The sequence below is a fragment of the Prionailurus bengalensis genome, chromosome F2 (assembly GCF_016509475.1).
Source record: "Prionailurus bengalensis isolate Pbe53 chromosome F2, Fcat_Pben_1.1_paternal_pri, whole genome shotgun sequence".
Classification (NCBI taxonomy): Eukaryota; Metazoa; Chordata; class Mammalia; order Carnivora; family Felidae; genus Prionailurus; species Prionailurus bengalensis.
Window position 1 is genome coordinate 4,208,263 of NC_057353.1, and position 25,133 is coordinate 4,233,395.

At 40.5% G+C, this 25,133-nt stretch overlaps 1 protein-coding gene across 3 annotated transcripts in view; it reads right to left on the bottom strand.

Annotated features, from left to right (window-relative positions):
* Window positions 1-25,133, bottom strand: part of PXDNL (peroxidasin like) — a 420,511-nt gene that overhangs the window by 6,608 nt on the left and 388,770 nt on the right. For 2 of the 3 annotated variants that reach the window (XM_043601047.1, XM_043601046.1), the window contains 2 exons: window positions 15,797-15,911; window positions 10,810-10,939 (listed from right to left, as the gene is read on the bottom strand). In XM_043601047.1, coding sequence (XP_043456982.1) covers window positions 10,810-10,939; window positions 15,797-15,911 — 245 coding nt within the window. Of the gene's footprint in view, window positions 1-9,049; window positions 9,188-10,809; window positions 10,940-15,796; window positions 15,912-25,133 lie in introns of those variants that run through there. The other variant, XM_043601048.1, reaches the window with a different exon arrangement.

Consider the following 25,133-nt stretch of genomic DNA (forward strand, 5'->3'; position numbering starts at 1 on the left):
CCATCACTGTGATTAATAAGAATGGTGACAACGGGCATCCTTATGTGTTGGCAATTCTAGAAGGAAAGCATTCAATCATTCGCCATTTAGCCTACTACATTACAGTGGGTTACACTGATTGATTTTGAGCATTAAGCCAGTCTTGTATTCCTCAAATAAACTCCACTTAATTATGTTGTATAATTCTTTTCATGTATCGCTATATTTTATTTGCCAATATTTTATTAAAAGTTGTTGCATCCATATTCCTGAGGGATATTGGTCTGTGGTTTCTGTCTTTATATTGCTTTTGTCTAGCTTTTGGTATCAGAGTAATACTCTTTTCAAAAAATGAAAAGTTTTCCTTCTTCTGCTGTTACTGGAAAATTACTGTTAATTTTTCTTTAAAAATTGGTAGACTTCTCCAGTGAAGCCATCTGCACATAAGAATTTGGGGAAGAGATTTTTTTTAAATTAATAATTCAATTTCTTTGGCAGCTATAAAGCTATCCAAATAATCTATTTCATATTGGGTGAATTGTGGTACTTTGTGTTTTTCAAGGAATTAGTCCACTTGATCTAAGTTTTCAAATTTAGGTGTGAAGATTTTTCCTTCTTTTTGCACTGAATTTATTTAGTTGTTACTTTTCTAGGTTCTTGAGATAAAAATTTACATTGATTTGAGAGATACTTCCTCTTTTCTATTGTCTGTATTTGGGGCTACAAATTTCCCTCTCTGTGCTACTTTATGTTAATTTATGCTCCATTCTCATTCAGTTCGTTGTATTTTTTTATTTCCCCTTGACACTTCCTCTTTGATTCATGGACTCTTCAAAAGTGTGTTGCTTCCTTTCCAAATATTTGGTCACTGTCCTGTTGCTTTTCTCTTATTTCTAGTTTTACTGTGCTGTATTCAGAAGGCAAGCTCTCTATGACCTGAATTCTTTAAAATGTATTAATGTTTCTATTATAATCCAGAATAAAGTCTGTTTTGGTCCTGGAGACAGGCACTTGAAAAGAGGGAGTGTTCTGTTATGTTAGAGCGAGTATGCTATACAAATGATCCTACTGTTTGAAGACATTTTTGCATTCTTCCGAAACTTACTGACTTTTCCTTTTAGATGTTCTCTGTATCATTGAGAAAGGAGTGTTAAAGTTTTGAAGTAAGCAGATTTGTCTATTTCTCTTTTCAGTTTTATTAGTTTTTGCTCCATATATTTCAAATATTTTCCAGTTCTCTTAACTAGTGCATGTATGCTTAAGACTTGTCTTCTTTGCGGTTGGTTCTTTTATCATTATAGAATATCCCTTTCTGTCCTTGGTAATCTTTCCTCTGAGATCTGTTTTCTCCAAAATTAACTTAGCTACTCCTGCTTTATTTTGATTCATGTTTGCATAATATATATTTTCCACCATTTTACATTCAACCTTCCTCTATTGTTACCTTGGAAGTTAGTTTCTTGTAGACAGCTTAGAGTTAGGTTATGCTTTTTATTTATTTTTATTTTTTTTAATTTTTTTAACGTTTATTTATTTTGGGGACAGAGAGAGACAGAGCATGAACGGGGGAGGGGCAGAGAGAGAGGGAGACACAGAATCGGAAACAGGCTCCAGGCTCTGAGCTGTCAGCGCAGAGCCTGACGTGGGGCTCAAACTCACAGACCGCGAGATCATGACCTGAGCCGAAGTCGGCCGCTTAACCGACTGAGCCACCCAGGCGCCCCACGTTATGCTTTTTAAATAGTTTGTTAATATCTGTCTTTCAATCGGGATATTTAGAATATTTACCTCTAATAAAAGTATTGCTCTGTTAGGGCTTAAATATACCAATTTAGCATTTGTTTTGTTTTCTACTTATGGTTTCTGCTTTTCACTTCCCTGTGTTCTTTTCCTTGAATTCCTGGTGGCTGCTTCAAAATCCCTCTCACATCATTGTAGTATCTCTGTCACTTGAGCGTTGGATTCCATGGTCTTTTTTTTTTTTTTCTCATTCCATTTGAGATCTTCCTGGTTCTTGGCACGATGAATAACTTTCTATTGAATATGGACATCTTGAGTGTTATGGTATGAGAACTCTGGCTGTTATTTAGACCTTCTGCTGCAGGTGTTTTCCTCTGAAACTGCTCTAGCAGGAGAAGGAGGGCACCACACCGTTGCCGCCGTGTGTGAGTAGAAGTCTACGTTCCCCACTTGGTTTCTGCTGATGCCCAAGGGAGTACTCTTCGTCAATACTATATGGAGTTGAGAGCCTTGGCTCTCCGTTGGGCCTCCACTTATACCTCACTAGCTGGGAAAGGTAGGTATGCTTTTTGACTGTTCCTCACCCAGCCTCCACTCACACCACCGGGTGGGGAAAGGAAACGGTGATCTCATTACCAGTGGGAAGCAGTGGAAGGTCCTAACTGTCCAAGAGGCCTCCTCTGACACCACCCCAGTGGGGAAGGAGAGGGGTGCCTCACCGCTACTGGGTAAGAGCAGAAGTGCCCACGGTCTCCACTGGTTTTGATGGTAGCCATCTACAAGGGATGCAAGTCCCTGTTTTCTGCTTGGCCTCCTAGGACAGTAGCCTCACCGGGGGAGTCAGGATGCCTCAACACAGCTGGAGTGGGTGGGAGTCTGGGCTCCTCACCGAGGAGCACTGCTGACGGTGGGTGGACTCACAGTTCTGTCTGTTTTGTTTAGCTGGGGTAGGGTGGTTATAGCCTGCGAGTTTTCTCTAACACTAGGCCGCCCATTTCCTGGTCTTTTGCCTAGAGAGAGTGAGGTTTCGTTGGGTCTTTCTTTCCTTCTACCTATTGTCGTTTCGAAGGTGCCAGACTATTCAGCTCCAAACTGGGTTACGTGAGGAAAAACAAAAACACTGAAACCCGGGAAACATTACGTTGTTCCTTGGGGCCCACGGTCACTAGCCAGAAAACTTTCTTTTCTCCACCATTCTGAGTCTTCCTTTGTTGGTTTAAATGTGATGTTTAGGGCTTTCAGTCGTACATTTCCAGGAACAGATGGCATGGATCAGCTCCTTCAAAGACACAAAGTGTCGAAACTCACACAAGAAAAAGATGTCCTGAACAGCCTGTGTCTATTAAAAAATTAAATCAGTAATTTAAAAACCTCCCAACAAAGAAAGCGCCAGGCCGAGATGGAATCCCTGGTGACTTACACGGAAAGGAGAAATAAATATGAGCAATACTTCGCAACCCCTTCCAGAACATAGAAGCCAATAGAATACTTAAAGCCAAAGCCAGATTAAGAACTAGGAGAACAGAAAGCTACCAACCAGTACCTCGCATGCACAGGGGTGGTTAAATTTGCAACACAGCAGATTTAATCTAACAACGAGTAACAACACTTACATATCATAATCACGTGTGATTCATTCCTGGGAGACAAGGCTTTTAACATCCCAAAACCAGTTAGTGGAATCTATGATATCAACAGACTAAAAAAAAAAAATCATTATGTTTATGATACCAGTAACAAAAGAAGACTTGACAAAATCCAACACTTACTCATGATGAAAACTCTCAGTAACTTGTAACAATGAGGAATTCTCACAAGTTGATTTTAGAAAGCTACAAAAATCATCATATTCGATGATGAGATTCAGGGTGCTGGTCACCTAAGACGGGGAACTCATTTCTCACCAGTCCTAGTCAAACTTTTACCAGAAGTCCTAGTAAATCATCTTATATTTCTTTATCTTACATTTACTATCTTACAGCATTAGTCGTAATGAAATAACAAAAAAAAAAAATAGGGGCGCCTGGGTGGCTCAGTCGGTTGAACGTCCAACTTCAGCTCAGGTCATGATCTCACTGTTGGTGGGTTTGAGCCCCGCGTCGGGCTCTGTGCTGACAGCTCAGAGCCTGGAGCCTCCTTCGGATTGTGTCTCCTCTCTCTGTCCCCCCTCCACTCATGCTCTGTCTCTCTGTCTCTCAAAAACGAATAAAAGTTAAAAAAAAAAATATATATATATATATAAAGGGAAAAAATAAATAAATGGTATATAGATGGAAAGAAAGATACAAAATTGCCTTTATTCACAGATGACAGGATCGTCTGTGTTGAAAACCCCAAGGAATTTAGAAAACCTCTCTCCTTCGGTGTTTTTTAGTATATTCACAAAACTGTGCAATCATCAGCACGATCGAATTTTAAAACACTGCATTACACCAAAACGAAACATTGTATGCATCAGCATTCAACCTCCATTTCCCTCTCCACTCCCACTAGCTTTACTTCCTATCTGTATAGATTTGTTCTGTTTACAAATCTATAGATTTGTTTACAAGCCTTACAGCTTTGGACAGCTTGTGTATCGTGTGGTATGTGACATTTGCTGACAGGTCTGTTTTACTTAGCATAATTTTTTTATTTTTTTATTTTTTTTTTCATGTTTTATTTATTTTTGACACAGAGAGAGATAGAGCATGAACGGGGGAGGGTCAGAGAGAGAGGGAGACACAGAATCTGAAGCAGGCTCCAGGCTCCGAGCCATCAGCCCAGAGCCCGACGCGGGGCTCGAACTCATGGACTGTGAGATCATGACCTGAGCCGAAGTCAGACGCTTAACCGACGGAGCCACCCAGGCGCCCCGTGTAATGTTTTTAAAGGCTCCTCAGTGTTGTCGCATGTATCAGTACTCGAGTCCTTTCTACAGCCAAGTAAATATTCCATCGCATCGCACCACATTCTGTTTGATCAGTTGATAAATATTTGGGTTATCTTCACTTTTGGAATAACACTACTCTGAATACTCATATACAAGTTTACATGTGGATCTATGTTTTCATTTCTCACAGATAGGTACCTAGGAGAAGCTGAGAATTTTCTAAATCTTCAAGTTCTAGTTGCTTTTTGCTTAACATTTCCTTTTGCAATTTCTCTTTCTCCTTTTGCATTTTACTATAAGCAGGAAGGTTAAGTCAGAACATTCCTTCAATACTTTGCTCAGAAATCTCCTCAGCTAGATATCCAAGGTCATCGCTCACAGGTTAGAGTTCCACAAAACAGTAGACATAAATTACCTAAGTTCTTTGCCACTTGTAACAAGGATCATCTATCCTTCCGTGTCCAATTACATGTTCCTTACTTCCATGGGGGATCTTACCAGAAGTACTTTTAACATCAGACTCACCTCATGTCATTTTTCTTATTCTTGATTACCTACTCTCCAGCCATACTTGACATCTTTCTGTGCCTTATGTATGTCACAACTTCCTTTAGCTTTTCATTGTTTCACTTTCCATGGTTTGTTACATTAGTTAATGTTACATTGGTAACATTACCTGTCCCTTAATTCAATAGAAGCCTCTGGAATATCTTTGATTCCTTTCTTTCACTCATCCTCATACACTTGTTCAATAAAGTGATGGATCTGGGCTTTCTGGAACAGTTATAATTTATGCTTTTCTTCTCCAGGCTAAATTATTATTATTTTTGCCCCCATTGAACTCATGAAAAGACTCACTTTGGCTTAATAAATTGCAATGGTCAATCTATTGCTCTGTATATCTCTCTTCATACCCGTTGGACTGTTTGTTTAAACGAATTTGAATTCAGACCAAGAATTTTGTCTTTGTGACCATAAGGTGTCTTTCTAGCTTCACATTCCGTCCTTCCCACCACCCAACCAATTACCAAGTTAGAGCGAAATATACGATCTTGCCTAAATATGGGCCATGGATTACCTATCATTAACTTATCATCAACTGCACCTTTCCACAGATCTCAGGAGAAATCTAGACAACCATACCCCAATCTCTTTCCGTGTCTGGTTCTGGGTTAGTCCTACCCATGAGAGGCGCTCAGGTAGGATTGGGAAGGAGAGCAGTATTATTCTCAAGCACGGTTGTTAACAGGTACACAGGCTGACCTCGAGGCTTCTCCAAAATTGCTGAGATTCACCGTGGCTTCCAGGTAAACTCCTGTGGACCAAATAGCTTCCCGCACCTGATTCTATGACTTCTGTTCCTCTCACTTTTCCAAACAGTTGTGAAAACCTCTGACTTCTTGTATGAAAATCCGATATTTCTTGGAACAACCAGAGGAGTTTCTGTTATTTTCCCTGAGACCTGACTTATACAATACAACCCCTTGGGTAATAAAATAAGCTTACAGTTTACATTTAATTTCAGAATTTCATCTTTCTATTGAAAAAAAACCATAACAAGAAATAACAAACTATCAGAAACTATCAGAAAATAAAATTCCCTCTAAAATGTCATAAAACTGATGTGCTATTCCAAATGATTTTAAGTAAACACATGCAAATAGTTCAGTGAGATCGGTGCATCTCCCCTGTGCTATTCGTCAATACTCAAAATTAGGCACTTTTTGAGTTGTGTCATAAGGTCTGAGGTCTGACCGTGTACGATACAATTTCTGAAAAGTGACAGAAAAATAAGTTGCCTGTCATGATTATATAATTCTGTGAAAATTGAGTTCCATATAGTAAAACAGGTAGACTCCATTTTTTCTCACCTTGTGGCCCTGGAAATTGCATCAAAATATACAGGACATTTTCTTTTCTACAAGCAAAAGCTATATCTGCAAGCTAAATTCCTAGCCTGTAATGTTTCAAGTAAATTCTAGCTCTGGCTGATGATGTCACAACGACAGAGGTATAAACAACATAAACCTCAACCATAAAATAATAAATACCTATATGATAGGGTCCTAGAAAAGGAGAAAATATATCCATTATACCAAAGTGTTGTGGAAAAAGCATCTACCATATGAAGACCACGGTTCAATTTTATTATGTCTTGACATTTATACCAAAATATAGTATATGCTTATCTTATTAATTTTAAATATTAAATGCAACCTTGTCTACCTTATTTAACTTGAATAGAACTTGAAATAAGTGGTTTAAGACTTGATTTGGATGGCTTGGATTTCCTTTTAAAAATCTGATGGCTTGAATCTGATATATGTCTTATTATACTCTATATTCATTCAACATGATACCAGGGGTCTGAGATTTTGTCCCCAAGTTTCAACTATTCTTTATAAAGTACTTACTGTGACACCAATTTGAAAACCTCGCTCAGAGTTTACTTTTAATTAAAGGTATACTTTTTTAAACATCATCTCATTATTTATTATATACAACCACCTCCCCGACCAGACACCCTCCACAGCCAAGTAAATCAGGCACTATCAAAAACTGAAATAATTAAATGTTCTGAGTGTAGCTTTGGCTCTAATTATCTCTGCAATGATCAGAATCATATTTAAAGGGCAAATATAATCCGCTATAATCCACCGATTACAATGCAGCTAGAATACCATGGAATTTGCAGACCACTTTCATTACTTTGATTCTATCATGGTCAAGGGATCAACATCAATACGTATCTTTTCTAGACATTCCAAAGTCACCTAATAAATGTAAACGACAAACAACGGAAACTGTCAAGACTGACACTATCTCACAGCCCCGTAGACATAATGCACCTAGGGTTAGAAAGTAAAGGTCGAAACCCTTCGCTAATAATGAAGGTTGGAATCTTTTATCATAGACAAGGGACAGGTCTCAAGAACAACAATAATCTCCTGTGTGATGAGTACCACTATGGACTACTGTTTCCATATCCTGTTTAATCTACTTCTTCATTGTCTTCAATTTGACCAAGAAAAATACACATGACTTTATCTGGATGCTCATTTTTCATACATCAAAGGGTTTGAGTTTTGTTTTTTATTTATTTACAGGATATATTGCATCCATGTTGACGGGCAACAGAAAAGCCACAAAGTTGCACATGCTGCATCGTCAGAAATGTCTGTCTTTAGCTAAGAGGCTCACTTTCACCATTTCAACGCTGAAACTCAGGTCTTTGTACAGTAATGACAGATTCGTAGCAAATCCTAAGGGCTTCTCCTATCTGAAAATACGGCTTGCCCTCAGCACTCCTGTCTTCTTCCTGTCCAGCTCTGAGTGCCTACTGCTCTGGTCCTAGGTGTAGCTGTAGACGCTCCTGAGAGCCACCCAGGAAATGGGTTCCATTTATCTGTGTTCCACTCTCAACTCTTCTCCTTGTCCAATCTCCTTTACACGATCTGCATTGATTTCCCAATGCTGGTATTACGTCACAGTTGTTTCTTTATCCCATTTTTTACCTGTGAAGATTTTGTTAGGCGTCATTCAGCATGCACGCAGCTCTGTGCACCACTGCAACGTCTTGCCATCTGTGGAAGGGAAACCTCGGACTTCTAGAAGAGCTCTCAGGACCTTTTAACTGCCTCTTCCAGCCTTGTCCGGTCCTAACACACCCTTGGTATTCCTGATAGCTCTGACACTCTTTGCATTACAACAAAAAGACTGCTTTTCAACAAGCACGGGAAAACCCTGGATGGCGAGTAACCTGTTCTGTGAGTGTTCCACCAGAAGAGCAAACACTTCTAATAAATTTTAACGCGATAAACGAGCGATGTCTTGCAACACGAGGAGTACGTGATGCCGAATGTCACGTGATCACAACCGAGCCCATGGTTCTTCTTGCTGGCTCACCAGCTCTCTCTCTCTCTCTCTCACTGCGGGATTTTGGGGGATCATCACCCATGCTTGGAAAGTTCAATCTCAGGCCGCGGTGTTTGTCAGTACTCAGTGATTTTTCAGAACGTTGGGAGGTGCGCACAACTGGCATTAGTGTATTTTTTTGTCCCTTCAAAGGACCTATGGACAGTCCTTTGATTTTCCATACAAGAGTAAGCTAAGGAATGCTCTGCTTCATTCTAGGTCAGGCTGACTCTTCAGTCAGACCCTTCCCTCTGCTGCCTGATTGTCAGTTACATTAAGTACAGTATATGACAGGAGTTGATTAATACTGTACTGTAGTCAACATTCGTGTGAGCGTATACAATGGCCCATTAGTGATAGTGAAAGTCGTCCCATGCAATAGCTCTCCTTTCTCTTGTCTCCCTCACACCAGCCATGAAGGTTTCAAAGGTAAGTGCAGGTTTACGTTATTTTTCTTTACGTTTTGTATTTTGATTATTTTGCGCTATATTGCAGTATTGTAATCATTTCTATGTGAATATTTTTGGGTTGTGGAATGAATCATCTGAGTTTCTATTACTTCTGACAGGGACATTCGCTTTGATATACAAGTGCTTTGGATCACAAACACGTTTCCAGAACGAATTATGCTGGCAAACCAAGGGGTCAGGCACAGAGAATCCAGCGGTGAGATCGTCCCAGCTATTAAGAAATTTACAATGGAATGGAAGAGACAGAGCAAATTAACAGGGAAAAACACTTTTTCTGGATAGATTTAGAGATAATGTGCGACCGCAGAGTGTTATTGGACACGTAGCAGGGCCAGCTACTGTAGTCTTAGGGTATCCGGGATGCTTCTAATCACTATAAAACATAGCAAAGGTGTAATTATCACCAACAACGTGTAGATAAAATTGGACTGAAATGTTACCTATGGATTCTACCTGTGTCTGCAAATCCCATAAAAGAGGTTTATGAAAAAAAGAATTTCCTACATAAATAAATGGACTAGTGTTTAAAATCAGCAGGGTCCACCTTCCGCAGCCCAGTGTTAAGGACTCTGTCCTGCCATTATAATTTATCTCTTCTATGACACGTGAGCTCACTGCAAATGAAACAGAGGTTCCCAGACTCAGTGATGTCCCAGAGTCCTAGGTCCCCTCAACCAGGCCAAGACAGAATAACCTGAACCTTTAAGAATAACCTTCTAGAAACAATGCTTCACATCTTTCAGATTTATGTTCAGACTCAGAGTGGACCCGTGACCGGACAAGTGGGCGTTCTGGTCACAAGGACGGGCACTGATGGGTAGGTAGAGCACTGATGTGGACCGTGGCTGCGGCCAGCCCCTCAGGGTGGCACACACAGCAAGCAGGTAATCTCCCATTTCTATGCGAGATGATATGTTTATGTTCACACGCAACAGTAATACATTGAGAGGGTTACTGTTTGCAAAGTGCCCCTGCCATATCATCTCATATGATTCTCATTACATTCCTGAAAGTCCAGAGGCCGGACACTTGCTCTGAGTGGTTACATAAATTGCCCAGGTCAGACAACTCGTAAAATCGGAAGTTCCTGGCAGCAGACCCTGGGTTCTTCTCACACCCCCCGCAGTGCTTTCTGCCTCAAGGCGCTGACGGTACAAAGGAAAGCATATACTAAAGCCAGTGACACTGAAGTCAAAGGAACAGCCAGCATGGCACCATGCCTTGAAAGAGATCGGACTCCACGTCTGAATAAAACCATCGAATTGCCATTTCTAATCAAGCCAAATCTCTCAATGGGTTCCTTCCCAAGTTTTAGGAAAAGTGAAATAAACCATGAGCCAGGACAACTGAGAAAATAAGCAAAAGTGCGGAGGCATGTGGAAATTTCATTTTCAACAATCACTTTTTCAGAAAAGTGATTTGTCTTTCAGACAGAGCAGTAATCCCTAAGAGGCTTGCTTGACTCCATTTCAAAAAAAAAAAAATTATAAGAAAAGTACGCGTTGTGCCTGTTACAAATTATCTACATCCACAGAGATGAAGAGAGAATCAAACACAACTATTTAGGGATGCACTGAGCAGGAACAGAGCCCCCGACACAGGAACCCTTGCGTGCGGAACACATCGGCATTTAGTAGACAGGATGTGGGTTTTACCCAAGTCCTCCTTCCCTGAATTCAACTATTACAAGGAAGCTCTCCACATATATAATAACCCCGTTTTATTATCCCGGTATTGTGCTATATACTTCCAGAGTTATTGGTCAGATTTTTTTTTAATCCATTTATTCCAATCTATACAATAAGGGCGTATTATTTGGGCGTGGGAACATACCTGTTCTCTGAGAGCTTTGATGGTTTTTTGAATTTCTGCTGCAAAATTGCTGAAATCTTGGGCAAACTCTGTTTTTGCCAGAAACGTCACATTTTTACCATCTTCAGCTACGGACAAGTGATCTTGTTGCCTGTGTGTACAAGAAGCAAATAAAACGCTGAAAAATAAAAGTGGCATGATAAAAAAAAAATCAACAAGTATTCCTCAGGCATTGGAATGTACACGGCATTGTCACTGCTGCTCTGTGTGACCATCAAAAGAAAAAGATGTGACTGGAATTAGAAATTAAAATTAAATGGCACTTAAGGAGACAATCCAGAGTGTCACATCTGCTTCACATAGTTTACTTAAAATGATAAGGAAATGTTTCTTAGGAAATAAAGGGAATGCCATGAAGTATTACCTATCTATTTGACATATTATTTAGATCTCAAATTATGTCTTTTGCTAAAAATTGTTCATTTCATTTCACAGTGAAACACCAGTGACAAGTTAAATATTATATATTATATAGCACCCAGGTGGGAAAGTTCCTTGCTCTATTATAAATTCATGGCAAGAACTAAATTAAGATAAGAATACTAGTCTGACAAAAATCTAATCTTAAACCAGATGCAAAATAGCTCAGTATTGTCGATAATAAAAGGAAATAAAAATTCTCAGGCTGAATTTAAAAGAAAATTCCTGGAGCTTAACTGAAGTTCTCAAAAGACAGAGGTAAATAATGAGTTTAGGAAATTGAAATGAAAGTTCCACCCATCTATGATTATGCTATCTTGTTAAAAATATTTATGGGGCGCCTGGGTGGCGCAGTCGGTTAAGCGTCCGACTTCAGCCAGGTCACGATCTCGCGGTCCGTGAGTTCGAGCCCCGCATCAGGCTCTGGGCTGATGGCTCAGAGCCTGGAGCCAGTTTCTGATTCTGTGTCTCCCTCTCTCTCTGCCCCTCCCCCGTTCATGCTCTGTCTCTCTCTGTCCCAAAAATAAATAAAAACGTTGAAAAAAAAATTAAAAAAAAAAAAAAAAGAAAATTGAAAGTTCCACCCATCTATGATTATGCTATCTTGTTAAAAATATTTATATATAAATTTGATTTACTTGACATGCTATGTCAAGTTTTCTTTTTTTTTTTTTTTCCAAATTTTGTTAAAAGTTGTTCCTTGTGAAGAAGTCGTCGTAACTTTCCAAACTGTTCCCCTTTGTTCTGCTTGATGTCTGTCCTCTATTGTTGAGGAAGAAAATGGCTTGCCACACATGTCCTATGAGCTTGTAAAACAATTCCTAAACCAAGGACATGTTACAGAGTTTTCGTCAGAGGGAGAGGAGTTAGAAAAAGGTAGCACTGGAAAAGAACAGAAGTTACCACTGCCAGTTACGCTCAGTCACTGGATCAACTCTATGTCCCTTAAGACACTGACTTAGAGGTGCCACGAATCAATAGGGACCATACCCCAGCTTTTACTATGACGCTGTGTTCAAATCAATTCAAGGGCACAAGTGTCGATATGGATGATATTAATGACAATGGATAATTTCAATTAAAATTATCTGAGATTTTTGCCTTCATAGTGCTCTCTCCTGTAAACCATCAGCGTCTAACCAGAGGGATTTAACCACAAAGAAGTCTGCATGGTTGTCTAAAGGCATCACCAAGATCTAACTCGTTGCATGCAGGAACGTGGGGAGTAGCTGATATTGGCGAGACCGGATTTGACACAATCGGATGGTGTTTACAATGGAACAAGGATGGGGGGGGGGTCATGTGACCGGCATTACACTACACAGATGTGGGGGTGCTTTCCAGCAAGGAGGCTGATCACATTCTCTCAGAAAAGACGGGGTGACCAGCGAGCAGGAAATACAACATTTGTACGAGGAAGACAGAGAAGAAAGTAATGGCTTCTGCCTGGAGTAGGGGGTGTGGGTGAGTCACCGAGGCTAAATAAAGCAGACCGTAGTTCTTTACCCATTTCAGGGACCCTGCAGTTCTGATGGTTCTGCCCCGGAGGCCACATCATCACCTCAATCAAGGCACCCAGCGGCGCTAAGAGATACTTGAAACAGCCTTGTTTTTCAGATGAGAATACTGTAGCTTAGAAGGTTGTTAACATGTCCATATTATACAGCTATTAAATTGCACAGCTAGATGCAAATCAGGATTTGTAGAAACAAAATTTAAAAGTCCTTTCTTAACCACACATTTTAGGCCTGATTAGATTTGTTTCAGGCAATGTGGAAGGAGAGAAAACAGACAAAGATACTAGCTGGGGAGATTATTGGTGGGTGGTGGTGGATGAAAGAAAACATGGACAGTATGAATGTTGTTGTATTTTAAATTCCCGTTTTTAAATATTTTATGAAAGAGAGAGAGAGAGAGAGAGAGAGAGCTAGCAAGTGGGGGAGGGGCAGAGGGAGAGGGAGTCTGAGCCTGGAGCCAGACACAGGGCTGGATCTCATGACCTGAGCCGAAATCATGAGCCAGATGCTTCACGACTAAGTCACCCAAGTGCCCCACTACATTTTCAATTCTTACTAGAAGCATGAAATTCAGCATAGAGTTTGTGATGAAAGAATAGTAATATTTGTCAAGTTAAAGTGATGCGAACTCATGAACAGTGTGTTGAGGTGAGGGAGGGTAAATGCAAGAAAGACGAATGTGTGGAGAAAAGCACGAGTGAAGTCATAGCCTGCGTGCTCTGCGCACGGCGATCGAGGGGACCTGGCCCTGTAGGAGCCGGTCAGCAAACTCGGCCGGGTTTCCCCTGGAACGCCCCCCCCCCACCCTTCCGTCATACGAATGTCTTGTACCCGAGCAGCACAGAACCACCTACGATGGGTCACTGAAGTACGTCGCTACAGGACAAAACAAAGCTGCTATTATCTTCTTATTGTCACGTCAACCATAACTCCCAATTGCAAAGTGTGTGAGCGTAAAATACGGGAAGACTGGCAGGAGGCTGAAATTGAAATCGTCCGATCTGTAGCCGAGTGACAAAAGGCCGCATGTGAGCGCAACTTCGACAAGGTCACCATCATCTTAAGCGTGTGGATAATATCATACGTTCAGTTATCACCTCCAAACAAGTGAAATGAATCTTTTCGAAGGACCTGGATGTGCCCGGGGGGGGGGGGGGGGGGGGGGGGGGGGAGAAGGGGACAGAAGGCAGGTACTGGCTGTGCTGCCCTTGCCACATACGTGTGGACGTGACCGTCAGAGCCACATCCCCATTGACATCTTGTAAGAAAAGAAAACCCGCCTGCAAATATGTGGGCCAACATCTATTTCCAAGTTTTCTCTGGTGAAGCTCGTCATGGAGGAGAGTGAATTACAAAGCAAATGAAATGCTAAGTTACGTAACGGCCCAGTGACTGTTTTCTGCCACTTAAATTATTTACAGATGGTTCTCACTGGGGCTCCGGCTCCCGGTCAGCGGTCTAATTACCTTGCAAGAAGGGGCCCCAGGAACATATGGAATAGGTTTCCTTCCTTAGCCTGGAATTAAAGCCCTTTCTTTCTCTGCCTCCATCTCCTTTTATAGAACATTCTTCCGGAATGCTCTTCATCCCTAAGCACTGAACACACCTGCTCGTTCAGACCCGCCAGCCTCCCCACTCTCCAAACACACACCTCACTTTTCTTTGCTCCCATGACTACGCTCACTGTTCTTCCACACTGGTAATCCCTAAACCTTCACCAAAACCTTAGTCGCTTTCTCAAGATACTACCTCTGCCTAGGCTAAAGGCCCAGAAGAACTAACTACACCTTGTTCTGAACCACACGGCATCCGAATTCGATTTCGTATCAGTACCTGCACGAGCGCTTTGGTTCAATGAGTTACTATTTGCGTAGTATTTAAAAGAATGTTCGGCATACAGTGAGCACTGGAACAGCATTTGCTATCCTGGCTTTTATGGAATGCCTATAAAACGCCACATCCCACATTACCATTAGGTGCTTCACACAGACGCATTCCCAACATAACAATCCCAGAAAGTACTCCCCATTTTACAGTCGAGGAAGCGGAGATTCTGAAATTTTACGTGACTTGGAATTACGTAGTGGAAACGCCATGAACCTGTGCCGGAACCTGAAGCCTTTACCCGTCTCTCTCATCAGATGACCCTGCCTCCCCTCCTAGACGGCAGATCTTACAAGACAGTAAGTAAATCTTACTTCACAAATTCCCACTTTAATTGAAGACAGGAACTTCAGTGATGTACTTTGAATTTGGCTGAATGATAATACTTAGGAGGCTGCTATGAAGGACAAGGTTATTAGTGTGTGGTAACAACGTACCCCTCCTAGGGGGCGGTGAATCACGAAGGTTGTGTTTGTTTGTTGTTTTGGGTAATTTAATTACACAAGCATCCACTGATATTTACTCAGTGAAAAGGAACTACTTGAATATATCCTGTTTCCGTGTTCAGAAGCTTCTGAGACAATGTGAGGAGAAACGTAAAGAAGTAACCATAGATGAAGCTCGTATATAAGTGTCACAAGACAAGTCCTAACAAATTTCAAAGTAGCAAGATAGACATTTCCCGATTTCCCAAGAGTTCAAAAATATCCCATCTTGGTCACAAATTAAACCTTCCTTGCAACCGACTGTACATGAACTAAACTCAACTTAACTTGATAAACATTATTGCTTTTCTTACAAACAATATGCTGAGTTTCCTATTTTCAAAAAGAATTTAAAACACAGCAATATCCATAATGCGATTTAAGGAATCGAAAATAACACTCACGATGTGCAATGTTCTGTACTTTGTTGAGAAGCATTTACTGCCAAGCCTGCCCTGGATATGATGTTCACAGCGAAAAGGGACCCATATTTATCACAAAATTTATTTATTTGTCCATCTTCGTGTAAGTTATCCTGCATGTAAATGAGTCGACTGTGGTTCCTATAAAACCCCTCAAACTGTACATTTGAAGCAAATCTCTAGTAAACAGCCTAAAGAAATTAAATACTTCTGTACATACCCACGACTCAGATCACGTAAGTCCTTATCTTGCTCGTCAGGATAGCTGTATTGAGCAGAGCGTTTCTTTCGAGACTCTTGCGCGAATGCTCTCAACTGTCCTCTGCTCCTACAGCCTGTGGGGGAAAAGCATCCACATGAGCGTCGTGTGACATTGGCATCACCGTCCTGATTAGCACTTGAGCTGAGGAGGGGGGTGCAAGGCCCTTCAGTCAGTGCAGTATGGCCGAGGACACGGCTCACTGGAGGACTTGACAATGACGAAAGGAACAAAACTGCGGTAGACAGAATGCTTGAAATTCCGAGCCCTTCAAGTTACTTTATCTACCCTGCCTACCAACTCAAGACGAGTTTTTTTTAACATTTATTTATTTTTGAGACAAAGAGAGACAGAGCATGAATGGGGGAGGGTCAGAGAGAGAGGGAGACACAGAATCCGAAACAGGCTCCAGGCTCTGAGCTGTCAGCACAGAGCCTGACGCGGGGCTCGAACTCACGGACCGCGAGATCGTGACCTGAGCCGAAGTCGGACGCTTAACCGACTGAGCCACCCAGGCGCCCCAAGACGAGTTTTTTTTAAATGATCTTGACTGCACAACAACGTGCACTGAGTTAACACGACTGGGCTGTACACATGAAATGGTTAGTGAGCACGGGAGATTTCACGTTCTGTGTAGAAGTAATGGTGTTTTTCGCCACAATTAAAAAAATATAGGAGAACGGTATGAAAAACTGCTATGTAAATAGGAAACGACAACAAAAAATGCCCTTTAAACTTCATCTGAAAATAGTTGGGTTGGAAACTAGGTATATTGAGAAGAAGAAAAAACAACGATAGAAGAACCTACTTTTCCAGAGAGCAAAACTACTAAAGCTCAAAAATAAAATAAAATAAAATAAAATAAAATAAACAAACAAATAAATAAAGGAATTTTTAATACTGGTGGAAAAACCAGATGGAAGAGGAACATGATAACCATCCCAGAGCATTTCACCATGCAGTTGAAACTAAAAGATTACACTGGGCAGCATACATTGGAGGGGAACAAGGACTTACCCTGTAGCTTTTTGTGTTGGGCAGTTATCCAGTTATTTCTAAGGGAAGGGGGAGTAAAGACAACTTACAACTTCACCTTAAGTATATGAAAATTAAAATCAAGAGGAACGTGGCCCATGATAAATTGCTGAGCAAAGCTGAAGACTGAGTTTTTCAAACAACATAATGAACTGCAAATTCTGTAAAATTTGACACAAAATGAAAAAAAAAAAAAGACTTCATTATACAGTATGAACTCACCAATATTAGAACATATAGAAAATAAACTGAAATGAAAACATGTCAAAATGGTAACAGTGATGTGTCTAGAACACTGGTTACAGTTGTTATTTCTTTTTTCTTATTCTACCTCCTTTGTTTTTTCCCAGTTTTCAATGAGAAAGTCATTATTTATACAACTTAAAAACAGTAAACGCGGGGGCACCTGGTGGCTCAGTCGGTTCGGTGTCCGGCTTCAGTTCGTGGGTTCTAGCCCCACGTCGGGCTCTGTGTTGACAGCTCGAAGCCTGGAGCCGGCTTCAGATTCTCTGTCTCTGCCCCTCCCCCACCCATGCTCTGTCTCTCAAAAAATACACAAATGTTTAAAAACTTTTTTAAAAAAACCAGTAAATGTAAGTAAGCAGAGAGAAATGGGTTATTCCAAAGTCTGAGTCACTTCAACGGGGGTGAGCCCCGGGACAGGTGGGAGACTTGAGACAATCAAGGAGGAACATGAAACTACAGAGTTCCTGGGGACAGAGAAGTATTCAAGAAGGGAGGTGTCACTGTGGCAATGACAAACTACCTCAACTGGGCAGCTTTGCTGATCAACTGGTGGGAAATGCATGTTGCTGAAACCGTTTCTTATGTTACTTTTGAAACTACAGTATTCAGACATTATCCATAAAGCTATGCATTACACTAACAGATCTATACATGCTTATTTTTACACCACTGCCTCAACCTAGCACCTCATCAATAATCAGCAATCCATAAATATTTGCAGATCTAGGTGAGAAACAAAGAAATAGGAATGAGAACAAAAAGAACCCGGCTAAAAACATTAGGTTTAACTCATGTAATAAAACTTAGTTTTTCTCTTTCAGAACAATGTATCATTTTTGGCAATGAATATTTAGGTAGAACTTCCTAAACGAAGGTATTACACTAAGCAATGCAGGGAAAATTGAAAGGAATAAAGTGTGGTTCTTAGTTTTGGAGAGTTTGCAAGTGGAAAAACATGGCATTTCCAGTCAAGTATCTCCCCTTCTGATTCTCATTAAAAAGGAAAAACTATAAAGAAAAGGGACTGCAGGTCAACTCACATTATCTATCGTCTTTCATTTTTTTTGGGGGGGGAGACAGAACTTCAGAATGTATTTTAAAGCACCAACAGAACATGCAAGGTCATATACATAAAACCCAAAGGCAAAGAGCGGTCTTTGTAATGTCAGGCACACAGCGCTGCACATTATGTGGACAGAAACACAGACAAGCACTCCCCCCACCCGTGTTTCACCAGAGAAGGAGCACTGAGAGTTTCTATCAGTGGCGGATTGGGTGGGCAACCCACTAGGGCTGCAATGACCATGCAGGTCTTTTAATGTGGCAGCTGTTTGAGTCCTGACATCTTCTTTTAAAAGACTCACTTTGGTATTATCCCTAGTTATATATAGCTGAAGAAGCAAAGCATCCTTGATTGCTGAGTATTTGGCTCTTGTGCGAACAACATCTGAATTTAAACAGTATGTTAATTTGGTAGATGCTTCGGTTTCACACCTCTGCTTATATATCTGATATAAATACGTATATACACTTGTTCGAACTCTGTTCTTAGGCTTGACATCAATTATTTATTTGAAACTTTGCCATAACGTGTGGTGGATATTTTTATCCCTATTGGGAACTTGAGGAACCTAAGGCACAGAGAGGTTACACTACCTTCTCTGAGGTACTCCAGCTTTTACAGAAGAGGCAGGATTTGAATCCAGACATTTGGACTCAAAGGTCCAAACATTTTTTTTTTAAAAATTGTTTTAATGTTTATTTTTGAGAGAGAGAGAGAGTATGAGCGGCGAAAGGGCGGGGAGAGAGGGAGACACAGAATCTGAAGGAGGCTCTGAGCTTTCAGTACAGAGCCCGATGCAGAGCTCAACCCCACGAACCGCGAGATCATGACCTGAGCCCAAGTCAGAAGCTTAACCAACTGCACCTCCCAGGCGCCCCTCAAAAGTCCAAACTCTTAACTGCTACACTATACCAAAGAATGAGAAATATACAAATAACAAGATTAAAACTCTTAGATATGTTTGTGCAACTTCAAAATAATGGTACCATTCTTTGTTAACGAAATGAATCGATAGATGAATGAATGAATGAATGAATGAATAAATGAATAGGGCTAGTTAATGACTTGAATTCAAATTGGCTCAAAAGTATTGTCAAATTTCTGGTCTACATATGACTTGGGGGTGGGGCACAAATAAACACAGCAGCTCCTGCTTCAGGAATAGCATCAGGAAGTGCGGATGAAGACAAAGCAACATGGCTCGTTTCCAAGAAGCCTCAGGCAATGTGTGTGTGCGCCAGTATGTGGAACTTCCCATTGGGCACAGCCTTCGCTGTCCTCCCCAACCCATCCCATAGCCTGTGTCCTATGAATGAAGGCCTAGATCTTTACTGAACCAAAAGAAATCCTTCCCTGTGTGCACATCCTCCTCTCTCTTCATTTCTCTCCACGGCGCCATTGGTGGCTCACCATCCAGCGCCAACTTTATTTGATCTCACCCGAGTAACAAACACCACAGGTATCGTGTCACCATCTCTAAGAAGCCTTTCTTGAACTGCTAAGACCAGGTGAGATGGAAATTCATCACTTTCTCTTAACGCTCTGCGCACACCTATCTACCACTCTCCGTTGGTTCAGAAGATATCAGAGAGGAGGGCTCTGTCCTACCGGCCAGTTTATCCTCAACACGTAGTACAGCACCTGCACATGATACATAGTCAATAAATATTTGAATGAATGAATGAATGAATGAATGAATGAATGAAATCGAAGAGGACGAACCATTATTTTTAAATATCCAGTTTCTTGGCATTTTCTGTGTTTAAGAGTTTGATTGCAAGAATCAAACTGTCTGGCTTTGTACCACGTCTTCCACATTTCAATTATATTACTTTGGATAAGCAATTTGAACTTGCTGACTCCGCTCTCATCATTACAGAGCTCGGTAACACAATTTATCCCATGGACTTGGTGAGAGGATTAAATGAGCTAAGAGGAGCAAAGCACTCGGCAAGAATGCCAGGCACAGAGGAAGCTCAAACATGGCCCTTATTTCTGGAATAAATGTTAGAGAATAAGATAAGTGAGGTATTTAGTTCATAAACAACTTTTGCATAATGTCAGAGTTATAAATGTTTTTGTTCATAATCATACAACTGGCATTCAAAAAATGTCCTTGAATGAATTAAAACTTAATGTGTTTGTAGGCAGATTTTTTTTTCAAGGCAATTCCAAGTGAGTTTAAAAAACAATCACCCCCCCCCCCAAATCATTGGTAAAAACACTTCAGGATTTTTTTTTCTTTGTAGTGAAAAACAGCACAGAACAATTTGTTGAATTTGTACAAAAGCAACAATTTGCTATTTAAATGCACCATCAAATTAAACGAGTAGAAACATGGTGTTAGTCTGCTTGGCAGTGAGTACTGAGAAAAGGAAAGTTTATTTCAATAGGCATGTAGAATCTAATAATGTCCCTAAGAGTCATATCCGAACTTAGACCCCATCTAGTCTGGCCCAGAGGTGGACACATGGTAAGGAGACATGTCAGGACAAGGGGTATGGACACTGATGATTAATTTAATGAAGTCAGAGGATTCAGTATGATGCCTTAGGAACAGGCCTGGATATTCTCACTCATTGGAGGGACGGACATTCCTTGATGGGTGAACAAATAAAATTCAAGTAGGGGAAGTGAAGTCACCGTGATTCAGGCAGTCACACGTTTCCGTGAATTGACAAAACCCTGCAACTCTGGAATATCGCTGTCCTAATGCTGCATTACACATATTAAAAATATATCAATGATGACAGCCTTAAAAACTGGCAAAAATACGTAACACGGTTTTAAGTTATCTTCGGCACTTGTTTCTTAACATTTTAGCGCTTCTCATTTGCCGGCGAGAAGAGAAAAAGGAAAAAAAAAGGTACAGACAGAAACTTAAAGATACATAATAAAAATGACAGTCAATTTTGGGGGGAGTTTGAGAACAACTCTACTCAATGCTGTGGTTTTATACTGTATTTATATAATACAACAGCCAACTTTGATTCCTAGCTCCTGGTTCCTATGAAGGAACCAAGTATATGAACATTTCCTATCTTTAGATGGTGTTTCATCTGAATGAGTGAGCAATACTGAACTTTCCCAATTGTTTTGAAGGGAGGGGTCACAGAAGAAAACCATAGATATTTCTTCATACTCTTATCAGCATTCCATTTTCTTTTCACCTTACAACTGTATCAATTGTCTATTGCAGTGTAACAAGTTACCACGCATTGGCTTCAAACAACAGAAAGGCACTTTTTCTGGATTGAACGATGCTCCCCCAGAATTCATATGTTGAAGTCCTAACCCATAATCCCCCGTACCTCCGACTGTAACCCTATTTGGCCAAAGGGCCACTGCAGATGTAGTCAGTTAAGAAGAACTCACACTGACGGAGGGTGGGTCCTAATCCCGTGTGCCTGGTGTCCTTATACAAAGGGGAAGCTTGGACACAGATACACAGGTGGAAACCCATGTGAAGATGAATGTAGAATCTGGGGTGAATCAGGAGACGCCAAGTAATGTCAATGCCAGCAACCACGGGAAGCCGGGGGACAGGCAGAGGACAGAGTCTCCTTCACGTCCTGTAATCAGTACCTGCAATTCTTCTGACCTCCAGAATGGTAACACAAGAAATGTCTGCTGTTCAAGCCATCCAGCTGGGGGTATCTCATTATAGCAGCCTTAGAAAACTGAAGTGTTCACTTCTTTAAAATATTAATTTATTATTAAAGCATTAAATATTCCACTTAATTTTCATTACCTTCTTGACAAACTACCTGCTCAAATGATTTAAAAATGCCTAAGTAACAATTGTATTTAATTTTTTTTTAGTGTTTATTTATTCTTGAGAGACAGAGAGTGAACTGGGGAGGGGAAGAGAGAGGGAGACACAGAAACAGAAGCAGGCTCCAGGCTCCGAGCCGTCAACAGAGCCCGACGCGGGGCTCGAACTCACGGACCTCGAGATCATGACCTGAGCCGAAGTCGGCCGCCCGACTGCGCCACCCAGGTGCCCCAGATATTACCTCTTATAAATTGATCTCCTCAATAATATTCAAATCCAATTCCTTTAAAGTGTGCTAAATAGATGCTAAGATATTTCACACATTAGCATTTCTAACTGTGACACTTATAGATTGTTAAATAAAAGTAGACCTGTTTCCACTAATGCTTTCTTCCTTAAATTCAACTTTTTAAAATATTGTTATTGCCACTCATGTTTCTATCCTTTCATGTGCCTGACTTACTTTACCTATGCTTTTATATTTATACATGCTAAATATTTGGCTTATGTATATGTCTTGTAATGATGTAGAGTTAAAATCGCTTTTGGATACAGCTAAGAATTTTTTACTTTTTTTTTAATTTAAAAAAAAATTTTTTTTTTCAACATTTATTTTTTTTGGGACAGAGAGAGACAGAGCATGAACGGGGGAGGGGCAGAGAGTGAGGGAGACACAGAATCGGAAACAGGCTCCAGGCTCTGAGCCATCAGCCCAGAGCCTGACACGGGGCTCGAACTCACGGACCGTGAGATCGTGACCTGGCTGAAGTCGGACGCTTAACTGACTGCGCCACCCAGGCGCCCCAAGAATTTTCTACTTTTAATAATTCTCTTAGTACACTGGAACTTCAGCTACATATGAGTCTTAATAGCTTTCTTTAATTTTTGCTTATGGTTCATCAGTGTTTCCTTTATTTCTACATAGTTGATTTTATTCCCCTAGTGATCTGCCAAGGATACATCCTTTGTTACTGGTAAGTAACTTAATACTTCATGGGACCACACTTCACTATCAGTGTCAATACTTAAACATCACTAATAATTCTAAATATAACGAGGATTTTTTTTAAATTTTACAGTAACACTAAACGGGACTTGGTTACCAGAAACACGAATTTTGGGGGTTAAGAGGCCTTTCCCTAACTTAAACAACTTAATGGAACCATGCTTATTTAACAACCTACTTCTGATAGAAGACTTTTTTCCCCACTGGGATGTCACAGATTGTAAATAAATGGAGAAGGCTGTATTTGGAAGATAACTCAATATCCTCAGAACTTACGAGATGTCATTTTCCAGGGAATACCTCACGCCGCATGTAAAGTCAATAGCATCAGTAGAATTGGATTCATTAACTGTATCCCCACTGGAACACATCATATTTTGTATCATTTCAGGGCTGTTCAGAGCAACTTAATCCCGCTCATGCGGTTTGTTCTTCACCTCGAGGTCAACACAGTTTTCATAGAAAAGACTGTACCAGCAGAGCCAAGGAGAGGGGGAGATGTCCCAAGGCACGCTATTAGAAACAGCAACAACTTTCAAAGGCAATCCTGAGAACGCTGTTGCAAATTAATTAGTTCATTAAAGCTTTATAGGAGTTGCTGAAATCTTACTTCTTTAGCAACACTTTGAAGGCTTTTTGTAAGTTAAGCATGAAACAGCCATAACGTCATGAAATATTATGGTAATAAAATCAGTCTCTTATGGAAGAAATTAAACTTTCATTAGTTTACAAACATAAGCACAATTTATTTGAACTAAAGTCAAGAGTAAACATAAATATATTTACATTTGTATGTAAAATATACTGTATTTAAAATTACTTGATGCTTTAAAGACAGAACTTAACGTAAACGATGCAGCTGGAAACTGGAAGACCAGATGGTTCCATAAATCCCAGGAGAAAATATACATCTGTTGGCTCTTTGTGAAATTGTTTTATTCCAAAGAAGTTTTATTTAGTCAAGTGGCATGGTGTCTTAATACATCACCTGCATTAGATGTTATTTTTAATTTCTAAAATGAGAGGAGAATCAATCATTTTCTGTTTGATACTTAAGGAAATGTTTTATGCTCTATGTAAAATCCATTTTATCAGTACAGTGAGATTTATTTGATTTATGGCACAAACAAATGTGCCAATTATACAGTCTGCTGAAATACATAGGCTGGCAATAAGGACTTGTGAAAATTGCTATTTGCATCTGTGAGGTCTATAATATTATGCAAAGGCTCTTGATCTATTGATTAAATGATACTAAAAATTAGTTTAAATTGATGGTAGAATGTCAAGAGTGTTGCATTTACCATGTTAGTACAGGATTCTAAAAAGGAAGGGCATCCAGCTAAAGAAAAGTTCCTATATTTACTACGGGCAAAAGGGACTTACAGAAAGTAGAGAGAAAACAAAACGAGCTATGACATTACAAGGTAAGAAAAGGAGAAAACAAAACAAAACCTGGACTTGAACCTGAGATCTGTGTTCTATCCCGAGCTGTGCTAATAAATAAGGAGGGCACGTTCCTCGGATGTTTGCAATGTTTGCTTCCTCATCTCAAAATGAAGTGGTATATATATATATATATATATACTTTAAGTTTATTCATTTCTGAGAGAGAGAGAGAGAGAGACAGAGCATGAGCGGGGAGGGGCAGAGAGAGAGGGAGACACGGAATCTGAAACAGGCTCCAGGCTCTGAGCTGTCAGCACAGAGCCCGATGCAGGGCTCGAACTCACGGACTGCGAGATCATGACCTGAGCTGAAGTTGGACGCTTAACCGACTGAGCCACCCAGGCGCCCCTTAACTTTCTTTTTTTTAATGTTTATTTTTTTATTTATTTTTGAGAGAGAGAGAGATACAAAGTGAGTAGGGGAGGGGCAGAGAGAGAGGGACACAGAGAGAATCCCAAGCAGGCTCCATGCTGTCAGCACAGAGTCCAGTGCGGAGCTTGAAGCCATGAACCGTGAGATCAAGACCTGAGGGGAAAACAAGAATCAGACACTTAACTGATGGAGCCACCCAAGCATCCCAAGATTTGTAACTTTCTTATTAAATTTATTCATTCTGTCATTGGCTAGTCTTGATTGCTATCATCTTTTGATAATTAGAAGTTTAGCAATTCCCTTGCAAGGTTTCCGTGATTCTCAGTCCTTCAAATCAAATCAAATCAAATCA